General features: G+C 55.2%; 2 protein-coding genes and 1 pseudogene across 6 annotated transcripts; 1 reads left to right on the top strand and 2 right to left on the bottom strand.

Moving 5' to 3' along the window:
• The first annotated feature begins 45 nt into the window (after positions 1-45).
• On the top strand, positions 46-3,236 carry Smpd2 (sphingomyelin phosphodiesterase 2). Its single transcript, XM_021174551.2, has 10 exons — positions 46-418; positions 837-933; positions 1,039-1,115; positions 1,378-1,471; positions 1,581-1,670; positions 1,889-1,971; positions 2,096-2,228; positions 2,308-2,412; positions 2,588-2,741; positions 2,831-3,236. The coding sequence occupies exons 1-10, from the start codon at positions 369-371 to the stop codon at positions 3,205-3,207; spliced, it is 1,260 nt and encodes a 419-aa protein (XP_021030210.1). The 5' UTR covers positions 46-368; the 3' UTR covers positions 3,208-3,236.
• A 75-nt stretch (positions 3,237-3,311) lies between these two features.
• Positions 3,312-12,522, bottom strand: Mical1 (microtubule associated monooxygenase, calponin and LIM domain containing 1). 4 transcript variants are annotated; one of them, XM_085842793.1, is made up of 23 exons: positions 12,264-12,522; positions 11,960-12,167; positions 11,525-11,629; positions 11,093-11,197; positions 10,817-10,972; positions 10,208-10,308; positions 9,355-9,612; positions 9,032-9,147; positions 8,709-8,835; positions 8,468-8,549; positions 7,855-7,999; positions 6,930-7,120; positions 6,759-6,844; positions 6,305-6,394; positions 6,029-6,185; positions 5,754-5,821; positions 5,302-5,578; positions 5,065-5,162; positions 4,682-4,828; positions 4,466-4,559; positions 4,153-4,252; positions 3,957-4,030; positions 3,312-3,644 (listed from the first exon to the last, which is right to left on the bottom strand). In XM_085842793.1, the coding sequence occupies exons 5-23, from the start codon at positions 10,953-10,955 to the stop codon at positions 3,514-3,516; spliced, it is 2,481 nt and encodes an 826-aa protein (XP_085698919.1). In that variant the 5' UTR covers positions 10,956-10,972; positions 11,093-11,197; positions 11,525-11,629; positions 11,960-12,167; positions 12,264-12,522; the 3' UTR covers positions 3,312-3,513. The 4 variants fall into 4 exon arrangements, with proteins under 4 accessions (XP_085698919.1, XP_029338818.2, XP_085698917.1 ...); XM_029482958.2 differs by having other exon boundaries at positions 4,682-4,795; XM_085842791.1 differs by lacking the exons at positions 11,525-11,629; positions 11,960-12,167; positions 12,264-12,522 and having other exon boundaries at positions 11,093-11,213.
• LOC147002627 (F-actin-monooxygenase MICAL1-like) lies at positions 11,162-12,522 on the bottom strand (annotated as a pseudogene). Its single transcript, XR_015048413.1, has 4 exons — positions 12,264-12,522; positions 11,960-12,167; positions 11,525-11,629; positions 11,162-11,266 (listed from the first exon to the last, which is right to left on the bottom strand). The product of XR_015048413.1 is annotated as an F-actin-monooxygenase MICAL1-like (transcript).
• Positions 12,523-13,244: the final 722 nt, after the last annotated feature.

Below are 13,244 nucleotides of genomic sequence, written 5' to 3'. Positions count from 1 at the left end.
GGGGCGGGACCTGAGTGAGTTCGTGGGCGGGGCCTCGCATCAACTTCAAGCCTGTTGCTGGTGGAAGCCGAGCCGGGGACGAGGGAGGAACCTGTAGGCCGCGGTGCCGAGAACCCACCGAAGGACCTAAGAATCTGGAACGGTTCACCCGAGATTCCTTCCAGGACTGCTGGCGGCCTCGCGCAGCCAGCCCGGGATTTGCAGCCGACTTCCTTTCCGGGTGGGAGGACGGCCTTTGTCCCAGTAACGCAGGAGTCGCCCCCCACCCCCAACCAGCTTGCGTTCCTGGGTCCGGACAGCGCCGGACGGGGACTATAAGCCTGTGCGCGCAATCCGCCCCGCCGCCCTTGCTCCAAAGCACTCCAGCCATGAAGCTCAACTTTTCTCTGCGGCTGAGAGTTTTCAATCTCAACTGCTGGTAAGTAAGTGCTCCCAGGCGCGGGCTGTGGCCTCGGAGCCACCTTCCAGTCCCCTCTCACACATGTCTAAGAAGGAAGCAGGTCTTCTTCAGCCGAACCAGACCCTGTCCTTCCCGAACCGCCAAAGTCCACATCGCCTAAAGACCAGAGCTTGGGTGGTTGCAGCAATCACCTATCATCCAAAGCTGAGGCGATGACAGCAGTAATCGTCCCAAACCTGGCCCATGTCTTTCCTTTTAAATGATTTACTTTTATTTTATGTGCATTTGGTGTTTTGCCTGTATGTATGTATGTCTGTGTGAAGGTGCCAGATTCTCTGGAACTGGAGTTACAGAAAGTTGTGAGCTGTCATGTGCTTGCTGGAAATTGAACCGCTGACCCATCTCTCCTGTCCCCTGCGGCCTCCACCCCTTTTAGGGACATCCCCTACCTGAGCAAACATAGGGCGGACCGCATGAAGCGCTTGGGAGACTTTCTGAACTTGGAAAACTTTGATCTGGCTCTCCTGGAGGAGGTGAGGTTGTAGGGCAGGCTAGGTTGGAGGAGGGCGGCAGGCGGCGCAGGAGAACTGTTCTGTTTGGGATGAAATCCAAGCAAGTATCCTCACCTTCTTCCTCAGGTGTGGAGTGAGCAGGACTTCCAGTACCTAAGGCAAAGGCTATCGCTCACCTATCCAGATGCACACTACTTCAGAAGGTGAAAAACCTGTGTTCTCAGCCTGTTCTCAGCCGAGGAAGCTCTCCAACGCTTGCACCCTCGATCCTCTTCCTCTGGGTGTGAGAAGAGCAGGCCATCTCCCTCATCTTGCAAGGGCTGCTGTCTTAGGCTTTGTTCTGGGGTTGATCTTAGCAGTAGAGAAAAGCTGTTGGTCGGAGCTGGGAGACCGCGGAGGGGAAGAGGGCTGGCTGGGTACTCCCCTCCTTGCTCTTCTGGTTATTAAGCAAGAGTTGGTTTTCAGCGGGATGATAGGCAGTGGCCTCTGTGTGTTCTCCAAACACCCAATCCAGGAAATCTTCCAGCATGTCTACAGTCTGAATGGCTACCCCTACATGGTAAGGATCTCTTCCCTATCCTTGCTAACACAGACTGGGCGCAGCCTTCCTGGGGCCTTGGCAGGAGGGTGTCAGTACCCTGAGTCTTTTTGTCTTCTCTTGCCTGCAGTTCCATCATGGAGACTGGTTCTGTGGGAAGGCTGTGGGGCTGCTGGTGCTCCATCTAAGTGGACTGGTGCTCAATGCCTACGTGACTCATGTGAGTGGGGCTAGCCAGGCTTAGGCAGTGGGTCAAGCAGCCCAATGCTATGGTAGAGAAGAGACTTCACTAGTTAGTTCTGCTGCCTGGGGATGAGTCATGGGATCAGAAGGTAGCAGTGGGCAAGGTTCACCCATTCCCTGTCACACTCTGCCATGTGACAGATGACAAGCTTGATTCAGACAGCCTTCTCTTTAATTTCACCCATTCCACTTTAGCTACATGCTGAGTACAGCCGACAGAAGGACATCTACTTTGCACACCGTGTGGCCCAAGCTTGGGAACTGGCCCAGTTCATCCAGTGTGTGAGCCTGGACTTGATGGGGGCTGTGGGGTGGGGACGGGGGTTGAGCGGTGGCAGTTGTCCTTGAGAGGGCACGTAGTAAGGGAAGAATTTCCTCCTTGCCACTCTTCCCCCAACTCAGCCACACATCCAAGAATGCAGATGTGGTTCTGTTGTGTGGGGACCTCAACATGCACCCCAAAGACCTGGGCTGCTGCCTGCTGAAAGAGTGGACAGGGCTCCATGATGCTTTCGTTGAGGCTGAGGACTTTAAGGTGAGAGACTGTTTCCCACCTACCTCCACGCTGTTCCAGTCTTCCTGTCTCTTAGCATCCTAACCACCTGTTTCCCTAGGGCTCTGATGATGGCTGTACCATGGTACCCAAGAACTGCTATGTCAGCCAGCAGGACCTGGGACCGTTTCCGTCTGGCATCCGGATTGACTACGTGCTTTACAAGGTCAGGCTCTTATTCCCGGTGTGCCTGCTCCAGGCTCTTCCTTCCTCTGTCACTAGCCCATGCTGATCTTTAGTTCAGCTGTTACAGTCTCCGGCCACTGATGGCTAAAGAATGGGATCCTGTCGGCTGGTTCTCTGGGAGAATTTAAGCTTCTCCGTGTTCTTGCTCTTCCTAGGCAGTCTCTGGGTTCCATATCTGCTGTGAGACTCTGAAAGCCACTACAGGCTGTGACCCCCACAGTGGCAAGCCCTTCTCTGATCACGAGGCCCTCATGGCTACTTTGTATGTGAAGCACAGCCCCCCTCAGGAAGACCCCTGTCCTGCCCATGGTGAGCAGCATTTCCTTTGCCCCCTCTACTTTAAGGCAGCCCCGCCTCCACCCTGACCCACCCCTGCTCTACGTTCTCTCTTGTTCTAGGCCCACCGGAAAAGTCCGATTTAATCAGCGTGCTAAGGGAGGCGAGGACAGAGCTGGGGCTAGGCATAGCTAAAGCTCGCTGGTGGGCTGCATTCTCTGGCTATGTGATCATTTGGGGGCTGTCCCTCCTGGTGTTGCTGTGTGTCCTGGCTGCAGGAGAAGAGGCCAGGGAAGTGGCCATCATCCTCTGCACACCCAGTGTGGGTCTGGTGCTGGTGGCAGGTGCAGTCTACCTCTTCCACAAGCAGGAAACCAAGGGCTTATGTCAGGCCCAGGCTGAGATGCTGCATGTTCTGACAAGGGAAACGGAGACCCAGGACCGAGGCTCAGAGCCTCACCTAGCCCACTGCTTGCAGCAGGAGGAGGACAGAGCTTAGGAACAATAAAACTTGCTTGACACACTCTAGTGGCTCTACCTTGTTCCTTGCAGAGGCATGATGGGAACTGAAGGTCAGTGGCCTTGTCACTGTGTGGCTTTAGAGCATTGGCTTCTCACTTGCCTTCTTTGCACACTCCCGTCTCCTGCCAGCACAGAGCATAAACCCTGTTCATGGTCATAATCCTTTTATTGTAAACAACGAAGCCTCTGACTAGGCAGTCCAGATGGCGGAGGTACAGCCCTTGTGATGGTGTCTTGCTTACGGGGCAGGGAGGCACATCATCTTCTAGCCCTGGGCTCCCATCTATGCAGGCATCTCTCTGAGCCTCCGTTCCTCCTGGAATTGGATCAGAGCATCCCGCTGGTTCACCACCTCCAACAGCTTCCTTAGGACCTGGTTCTCAGACTGCAGATCGGCCTCTGTCTTCATAGTTTCTAAAAGGAGAAGATGAAGCTTAGACAACAGGAACCTGGGTGGGGAGCCTAGGAGAGGCTAGCTTAGCTTATGTGGTTTCTACGCCCCAGGCTTTGTTGTTGAGACTTCAAACTTAGGATTGGCACCATAGTGCTTCCCAGGTGGAGGAAATATTGCACAAAAGCCCAATCGTGCAGCCATGATTGGAAGGAGAGTGGAGGCTTGGGGGTCACATCCTTTGGCTTTCTCCTGAATTGTTTCAGCAGGACATACATAGGCCAGAGGACTGTGTTCCTTGGTCAGTGTCCAAGGTCATGAGATAGCACACAGACCTTCCCGATTCATATAGCCCCGCAACTCGTGGTCCAGCTGCCGCTGCTTCTCTTCCAGATCCAGCTCCTGCACCCTGTGGAAACCAGAGACAGCAGATGCACAGCTTGGCAGGGCAACAGGGATGGGGCCTGGCTCCTGTGCCATGTCGCCACACACCGCCACCCCTCCCACCCCCCCCACCCCCGCCGGCCTTACGTGATCATGAGCTCGGCCTCTTCAGTCACTAGGCTGTTCTTCTTCTGAATGAGCCGTAGCAGCTGATCCAGCCAGAGTTTCTTCTGCTGTTCTGGAGAGCCTGAGAAGATGGGAAAGGGATGGGAGGGGTCACAGGGTGGCAGGGCCCAGGGACAATAGGCCATCATTGGAGTCAGCTGTGTGCACATCCACTGGTCCCCGGGTTTGCTGAGGGCTGACCATGTTGTCGGGAGCCAGAGAGACAGTGTGTGCTAGCATGTCACAGAGAGACGGTGTGTGTGCTAGCATGTCACTCCTGAATGACATTACTCACTACTCTTTTTCCTCAAGGCCAGCTCCAGCTTCGTGCCTTCGGCCTCCAGCTCCCGCATAGTGGCCTCAATCTCGTTCAGTCTTCGCTGGATGGCCTGTGGGTTGTAAGGCAGGACACGCCGGATTGATTGCTCAGGAGCAGAGCACTGAATGTGCTCTGAGCTCAGATCACTGACCCTTTCAGAACTCTAGTGCCTGGGGCTTGCCCGGGGCTCACCTGGGCCTTGCAAAACCTCTTCATCTCCTCCTCTTTGGCACGGCGCAGGAGGGTGCGACGCCACGTTGGGTACTTAGTCATGGCACCTGGGTTCTTGGCCAAGGTCAGCAGAGTCTGTGGGAAGGTTGGGCCAGTCAGCAGCAAGGTCTGGCCCATGGTTAAGAATGGAGGAAACCGGAAGGGTGAAAAACTGGGATGGAAAGCGGTAAATTCTGATAACCCTGATAAAAGACTTAGAGGCAAACTTGTGAGACTGGGTGAGAAGACAATCCAGAGGAGGGTGCCTGCTCTTGGTGCTTCTATCGTCGGGGCATGAAATACCTGCCAGATGCCTCCAGGCTCACACAGAGTCATGAGACAGATCATGGGTCCCTGCTACTCACCTGCTCCAACTCTGGCTCCAAAGGTGGCATGGGCTCCTCCTCCTCTTCTTCCTCTTCCTCCTCCTCCTCCTCATCCCCCTTCTCTATGGCCTCAGGAACTTAGCAGAGGAGAGGGAGGTATGGGTTGGGAGTCCAGGGACCTCTGTTTTTATTTCCCAGAATCCCTGTGGCAGAAATTCTAGTGCCCATCCTGCCCGAAGCCTCCGAGATGAGCACATCTGTAGGAAGAGCACCTACCTTGTGGTGCTTGGACTGGCACACCCCAGCCCACAAAGCTGTTCTTCAGGGATTCTCGGGCCAAGTCCGAGCAGCTCCGTGGGGGTTTGGGAGGAGGCTCCGCTCCTGAGTCAGGGATGATATTCAGGGAGGACAGCCGCAGGCGTTCTAAACTGGAGAGTCGGATCAGCCGACGCGCAGGCTGGCTGGGGCTTGGGACAGGACTGACCCTCGTCGCAGGAGGTACAGGAGAGGAGGGGTCTGGCTGCATGTTGCTGTCTCCTGGTGGAGGGAGCTCCTGGAAAGCCCACCATATGGTAAGGTCATGGACCCCTCCTAGTAGACACTGTCAGGCAGCACTGGTGACAAGTGTCCTTCAGTGGAGGACAGCATTCATTTACTGCCTGCAAAGCCCACTGATCTGGGGGCACCTGCCTCTTTCCGCATCCCATCACACAGAGTTTTGTTTTAACCTGACTTCCATTGTTGTCAGCCTCCTTTTGGTCCTCCTGGGGTAGGTGCTGGAGACAGTAGAAATGTCCTGGGAAGGGTAGAAGAAATTAGGTATCAGCTCACTGCTCAGACACTCAGAGGGAAGGTGGAGGCTTACAGTAGATTTCTTAGGCCTCCAGATGTAAAGCTTTGGAGGCGGCTGTTTCTACCTATTGTCCAGTCTCCCTCTCCCTCCCCACCCCCTTGTCTCCAAGAAAGCCCCAAGTCCCCTGTAGCATCTCCCAGGCCCACTTACCATCTCCTGGATGTTGCCCATAGCCACCTGGCCACAATGTGGCCTCACAGGTATGGCAGCAGAAGCAGCCCCGGTGGAAGAAATGGCCATCCACACAGAAGCGTTCTAGGATGTAGAGGTGTTTCCCACAGAGTTCACACAGCTCCTCTGCCCCAGCCTGCACAGAGCCCCAGGATAGAGGGTCAGCCAGACCCAAAGCCAACTGCCCAGGTCTAACATTCTCACGTAGCCCTTTCCTACCCTCTCAGGCGTTTGCAGGATGGGCCCTGGACCTACCTCCTGGTGTTCAGAGAGCTCTGGAGTGTTTGGAGACATACTGGGCTCAGAGACAGGCGGCTCCTCAGTGCTTGGAGTCTCCTCGTCTACCTAAGGAGATGATGCTCGGGTAGCAGGGGAGTGGATCTGTACAGAAAGGGAAGCCTGGCAGGGAAGGGAGTAACACTAGACAGGGAGACAGGAGCAGGACCTGTAGAGCTGGCAATGGAGGGCAGGGTACAGAGGAGGTAGGACAGAGCAGAGAAACAGTGCTGGACTCTCCTACCCTGTCTGCATTTACCTGCAAGGGAAGGTTCTGGTCACCAGCATCCTCCCTGTGGTCCTACAACAGGTCCTGTGACTGTGAAGATAACCTGAGCCCAGCTCTCCCCTCTCCTCAGAGTGTATTCTCTATCGTCCCTGGAACCTCACTGGGCATCCCTTCTTCAGCCTCAACCCTGCTCAGTCTCCTCACCTTGGCCCGGGTCCGTTGTAGGCTCCTCTGGAGTTTGCCAAGGAAAAGTATAGCACTGGGGGTTCCAGAGGGCTGGCTGACAAGGCCTGCAGACAGAGTCCAGCTGTCAGCACTGGGGCCTTTACATAGCTGCCCTCCACCCCCTTCCTGCCCACCTACCCTCCAACTCACCTGAGCTGTGGCTCGTGTTCTTGAAGGCACTGTGGAAGTGGCTGAGGTAGGCAATGAGACCCAGTGGGTCACTGCCAGCCATGACTGCCTGTGCAGACAACACTGGTGTGATGCCTAGCTCATGTTCTGCCACCCTCAGTGCCCAGGTAGTGGCTTCTAGAGCTCCCATGCCCTGCAGCTCCGAGGGTTCCCTGCGGGGCATCAGATGAAATGCCATTGAGACACTAGCCTGACTCCACAGGAGGAGCAAAGGGGTGAGTGAGCGCATGAAGGTTGTCTGTTGGTGATTGCCTGCCTCCATGTCATTGTGTGTGGTGTTTTGTTCCCCACTCATCACTTCCTTTGCACAGGCTCCTTGGCCACATGTCTGACCCCTCAGCCCTTTAACCCACAGGGACAGGCCCTCCTGTGGTAGGACTAACCCCCAGGAGCAGCAAGGAAGGCCTGGTTGGGGAAGGGAGTTCATTTGGGAAGATGAGTGGGGGTTCTGGGAGAGCCGAACTGGTGCTATGTAGCTAGGGTTGGCCTCAAATTTACAGTGACTCTCCTGCTTCTGCTTCTCAAGTGCTTTGATTATAGTTGTACAACACCACAACTAGCAGCAATGTGTGTGTGTGTGCATGTGTGTGTGCATAGGTGTATGCACATGTGTGTGTGTTTGTTGGACTGAACTGAGGTTTCACTCACGCTAAGCAAGTATGTTCTACCCCCGCACTCCACTCCCAGTCTTCCACAGCTTCTGACTTCTCTATCTGGATGCATTAGACTCTGTAAAACCTTGCTGGGCTGCTGAGCAGAGCCAGACTGGATTACCAACTCTAGGGACAGGTGGAGCTGGGACTCACTGGGCTGCCAACTCCTGCCCAGCATCTTCTTACCAAGCAGTGAAAGGGAGGGCTGGGCCCAGGAGAGAGGCAGGACTCACAGCAGGCCAGGCTGTAGATGGTGTACCAGGGCACACAGAGCTAGCCCATCAGCCCACGAGGAAGAAAAGTCAGTGACATGGACTCCAGGAAAGCCAGCTGTCTGCTCCTGGCACCAGTGCAGAAGCTCCTCCGTGCCTGCGGACCCTAGGGGAGCAGAGCCATGCTGTGCCCAAGGCCCACACGCCTGCTGCTAGTCTCCTCTCCCATTCTAAACCCTTGCCCTTCTTGATGCCGAGTTGGGAAACAAATAAAGAGCGACTGTTATAGCCCCATAAAAGCCAGGGGAGGGGAAACAAGGGCAGCGAAGCTCAGAGGCTCACAGAACAGGTGATCTGGGTTTACACCCATGGCTGCAGGAAGGGGTTGGCAGAAGAGCTGGAACTGCAGAGCACGGCTGTGGTGACTCAGCACTGCCAGTAGAACACAGCACAGCGGTGCAAACCACTGAGCCACCACCCCCATGCTGGCACACAGCGGCTGCCCAAGCTCTGTGGCCTCCATCCCACCCCACTAAATCTCAAAGCATCCAGAACAAGCTTGTCAGCCCAGGCACTACCCTAGAGCCCTGCTGCATGCCTATGATGCTTCGCTAGCCCGTGCAAGCCTGCTCACCTGTGGTTGTCTTCCTGGAGTCCGGCTCGTCACTCTTCCTCTGAGCATGCTCCTTGTCCAGCACATCATAGAGGTCTTGTACCTAAGTAGTTTCCTCTCAGTCTCAAGGCAGCTGACCACCTCCCCCTTCAGCCCCCAGGGAGGAGCCTGCTGTGGTAGGGCTGACCCCCTGCTGGCACAGCAGCTGAGGAGGGGAGACGATCTGGGAAGATGGGCGGGAGGTTAGGGTAGAGAGTCTGACCTGATTGGGGGTTACAGCCCGGAGGTTCAGATTGGGGTATCGGGTGGCAGGGTCCAACCCATACTGGGCTACATTTCGATGCATATTCTCGGGGGATGTTTGTGACAGAAGCTGGTACAAGCTCTCACTATTGGTGGTGGTGGAAGGCGGTGCACAGACAAGAGGGGAGCTGTCAGCACCCACCCCTGAGCAACTGCAGGGCTTTCCTGTAGTCCCATGCCTCCATCCCTACCTTCAGGATCTCCTGCCCCCTCTTCCTGACCCGTGTCCCGAATCATGTCTTCCCTACCAGTACTGTCTAGTCTCTGAGCCCCCGGCCTCACCGTTCAGCCAACACCTCTAGCGGCCCAGCGCCCTCTGCCCACCGCTTCACCATCCAGGCTGCATCGAAGGCTGCCAAGAAGCCTCGGGCTACTCCAGTGCCCAGAGGCCAGAAGGGCTACAGGGTAGGAGGAATAGAAGCCAATCAATGAGAATTCAATGAGTATGTCCGAAGCCCAGATATCTGCGGTGGGGAAGACCCTTTTCCACCCCACACAGCTTTTCCCCCTCCACCAAGCAGCCCCTAAGCTCCTCCCATAACACTTTATATGACCCGCCCCCAATAAGAGAGCTCCCTCCTGAGCCGTGGGGCCCATATGCTCACCTCCACTAGGCAATCCCCCACCAGCCCTAGCAGTAGGCGGGCACCATGCTTTTCTTGGACACGAGCGGAACTCTCTGCCCGCATCATGCTTGTGAAGTCGAAGGCCGCCACATCAGGCCGCCCGCGTGCATCCTGAGCAAACTCCAGTTTCCCAAGCTTGCCATGTGTGGCGAAGTCAGCCGCTGCTCTGGCAAAGCGCTGCAGAGCCTCCGGTACCACATTAGCTTTGCCCAGCAGCTGATCAGTCTCTGACATGTCCTACGCGGCAGAAAGATAAGAGCCTGAGGAGCCCTCTGAGAGGAAAGGCACACGCTCAGCTCCACCCTTTTAGGAGGACTGACCCAGCGTTCACATGCTGAGGCCTAGACCGGGAGAGGCTGCCTAGACTACATAGCAACTGAAAGCAAGGCTGGGCATAGAATTCTAGCAGCCTGATTCTCATATTCATATTCCCTCCTCAATTCTCACCCTGCTACGGAGGATCTCAAGCCCTGCTCTGCCAGGAAGCCCATTGTCATTGCTGTCATAGATTTTGTCCTGATCTCATCAAAGCCTCTGTTTGTTCAGCATTTACAAACAACACACAACTTAATAAGGTACTTAAAAGCTCTCAGCATAGTACTTAGTATAGTACTAAGTGTGCAAGTACATAGTACTCAGCATACTTAGTACACAGAAGAAAGGCAAGCAGCTATTTCGAGGATTCCTACTGCCACCTACATTCAGAGAGCAAGCGCTTGTCAAATGGAGCTACTGCCTGCTGGAGGCCAGAGAGGATGGAGTCTGTCCATAACTGGGGTAGACTGTGCCCGGCCCGGCCTCCTCCCTCCTCCCTCCTGGGCACAGGGCCTACCTGGTGCAGCACCCCTAGCCTCAGCAGACACTGCTTCTTGGCTGTCATCACAAAGTAGTGGGTCTCGTCCTTGTAGTACACAATATTCTCCAGATCAATACCTGGCGGGCAGAGCAGAGGACGGGAGATGAGTCTTCAGTGATTCTGCAAACATCACCTCCTTAAGCACCCACGCTGTGGCTGACCGAGTGTCTCACACACAGAGCTGCTGGCACAAAGCGCCATCTGTCCAGGCCCCAGAGGCAAGAGGGGAAGCCAGGTGGAATGACAGCTGGGAGGCCTTTATCACTTGGTCACATAGCAGCAGTATAAAGCCAAAGTAAACATGGCATCCTCTTGAACATACGGTTGCAATGTACATCTTACTCTCCAGCAGGAAGGAGCAGAAAGCAAAATGGCCAGGCATTTAAGAGAGAGTCCCAGGGACTTTCATGCCAAGCGAGCAGCTGCTTGGTCCCTGGAGGACAGTTCTTCCTCTTTTGTTGGCAAGACCACCAAGGATGGACAAAAGTGAGGTTCCTTGGAGCCATCCCAGGTCTGAGAGGCAAGTGGGAAACATCCCATAGTAAAGGGGAGAGAAGGGAAGGCCTTTTGAAGGTGGGCCCTGACCTGTGGCTTTGAGCAGGCTCTGGAAGAATTTTTGGTTGTAGATCCGAGCTACCCCGCTGATCTCCGGCACCTGTGTCTCCTCCACCGTGCGCCCATTCACAAAGTTGGCTGTGATGCCAATGGCCAGTTTGCCACGCATCTCTCGTATGGTAAAGCCTAGTAGTAGGGGAAGAGGTGGGGTAATACTTCTAGGAAGGTTCGGGGGAGCCTAGGACGCTGGCTTCCATCTAACTATCATCCAGCTATCATCCATCTATGAGGAAAAGGACCACTCACCTTCAGGGACAAATTTGCCTCCTGCAGCTGAGATGAGGACATCAAACTCATAGTTGGCCAGTTGGGCTGGGGGGTTGGGCTGGAGCTGAGCACGCCAGCCACTCCCTGAGACAGAGAGCATGAGAGCCACAAAGGTGTAGAGGTCAGGGGGGCCCTACACTCTCCCAGGTCAGGCTAGAGAAACAAAATAAATTCGTAAAGGACTCAACACTCTGGAGAGTAGTTTATCAGATCACACCTCCTGGCTGCCAAGGCAGGCAGGTGAGGAAGGCCATACCCTGCATACCTTGCTTTTCCCTCAGACTCGCTGCCTGAGGCTAGGGCTGCCCAGACTTCACTGTCAGGAAGGAGTCAGCTGACTCCCACCCAGACCTCCCTTAGCACCTTGTAGGGGTCTCTCTTTGGTGGATAGGAGATCTCAGAAACACTCACCTTTTCTGGGAGGGGGCTGGAGGCCAGTGAATTTGACGCCCCAGTGAATCTCCACCCCCAACAGTAAGGCCACCTTCAGTAGAAGCAGCTGAAGCTGTCGGATGCCTGGAAGTGAGGTGGCGGCGGCGTTAAGAATGGACTCACGCCTTCTCTCGCTCCACTGTGCTTTCTGTTCAGAGCTACAGGAGGCTAAGAGGCACTGAGCTCATCTGTGACCACACAACTCTGCACACCTGAGAACATCCGAGCTCAGAAACCAGGCAGGGTGACTACTTGGATAAGAAAAATCACTGTCCGTTTTACAGATGTCAGATCCGGTTCTTAAAGGTCACCTGGTTACAGTGATGCCTGTTCACCCTGGCTTTTGCCTGACCCTGCAGTCTCCCTTCTCTAGACTTGGGCACACCAACCCGAGGGCCAACATGAAGTTCTTACTGATATGGTCCAGGGTGCCAGTACAGAAGCGCCCGTAGAACTTCTTGGCCCCAAGTGCCCGAAGGTCATGGATGGTGAAGGGCCAGAGATGGAGCACATTGTGCCTAGAGAACTTGATACGCTTTTCCACAAGCACCACTCGGGCACCTAACAGTGCCAACTCCACAGCAGCCCGAAGTCCGCAAGGCCCGGCACCTACCACGAGACACTGCAAGCACACACGGGGGTGGGGTATGTAGCATAGCATCCTGTCTCCTTCTGTCTCCCCTGATGCTCACACCACTCCCAGACTCTACATATCTACCTTGGTGTTGGTACAGGCCTGGCCTTGCTGGTACACAGGCTGGCCTGCTCTCTTGTCCAACTTGGCCCACAGTGACTTGGCACTCCAGTAGTTGAGCTGGGCCTTGATCTTGTGGTACTGGGACAATCCCCCACCAGACTCCACTCCCAGGGCTCTTGTAGAGCCCCTGAAAGCTACTCAGTACATCCTGGCACAGCTGTGCCTGCACAAAGGTCTCAAAGTGGTCATGTGCTGGGTTGGTGGAGGCCGGTGACGCCATGTAGGGCCCCTGTTGACAGCAGGAGCAGCTGGGAGAAAACCCAGTGCCTGTGGGAAAAAAAGAGAAGGAAAGATTGGAGGGAGGGAAAAGAAAGGGGGAGGAGCCAGCAGCGCAGGCCGTTGTCACAAGGGAGCTCAGGGTCCACCTCTGATTGGTTCTGCTTCCAGTCCACTCCCAGGCCATGATCCACACCCCCAACCCCTTCTGAGACAGCAGCTATCTCTTATAAAGTGAAATTCGCCAAATTTAGGAATGAAAACACAGTAGTCCCGGGCACAAGGATGCTAAGGGTGCCTCCCGTCCGTCCAGTGTCACGGCAGCTATCATATGCGATCTCTGAGGCCCAGGGGACAAGGAATTGTAGTGGGCGTTCCCTAGGACCAGTAAGTAGGACACCGGGGAGTTTCTCAGCGGGCTGCCAGGGGTGGGGTGGGGGCGGAGGTTTCCCTTCTTGTAGACAGCAGGAACTAACACCCCAGTTCAACTGCGGCTGCCTCACAGACACACTCTCATTTCTTCCTAAGTCTCTGTTCGCCAGCGCCCTTTGGCGAACTTAGTGCCACGCTGGTTGTAGGATGTGCCTCTCCCCAAAGGCAAAGTTCTTTTCCACGTGCTTACCTCCTGACAAGGGGCAACACTGTCTGTGTAGGTTCCACTTCTCAGCCACCCAAACTACCCTCACAAATAGCCTGAGAATGTTGTGACTGTTGTGTGCATGACAG

The sequence above is a fragment of the Mus caroli genome, unplaced genomic scaffold, assembly GCF_978045245.1.
Source record: "Mus caroli unplaced genomic scaffold, Mus_caroli_1 scaffold_9, whole genome shotgun sequence".
Taxonomy (NCBI): domain Eukaryota; kingdom Metazoa; phylum Chordata; class Mammalia; order Rodentia; family Muridae; genus Mus; species Mus caroli.
This window is presented reverse-complemented; position numbering and strand designations above follow the sequence as displayed.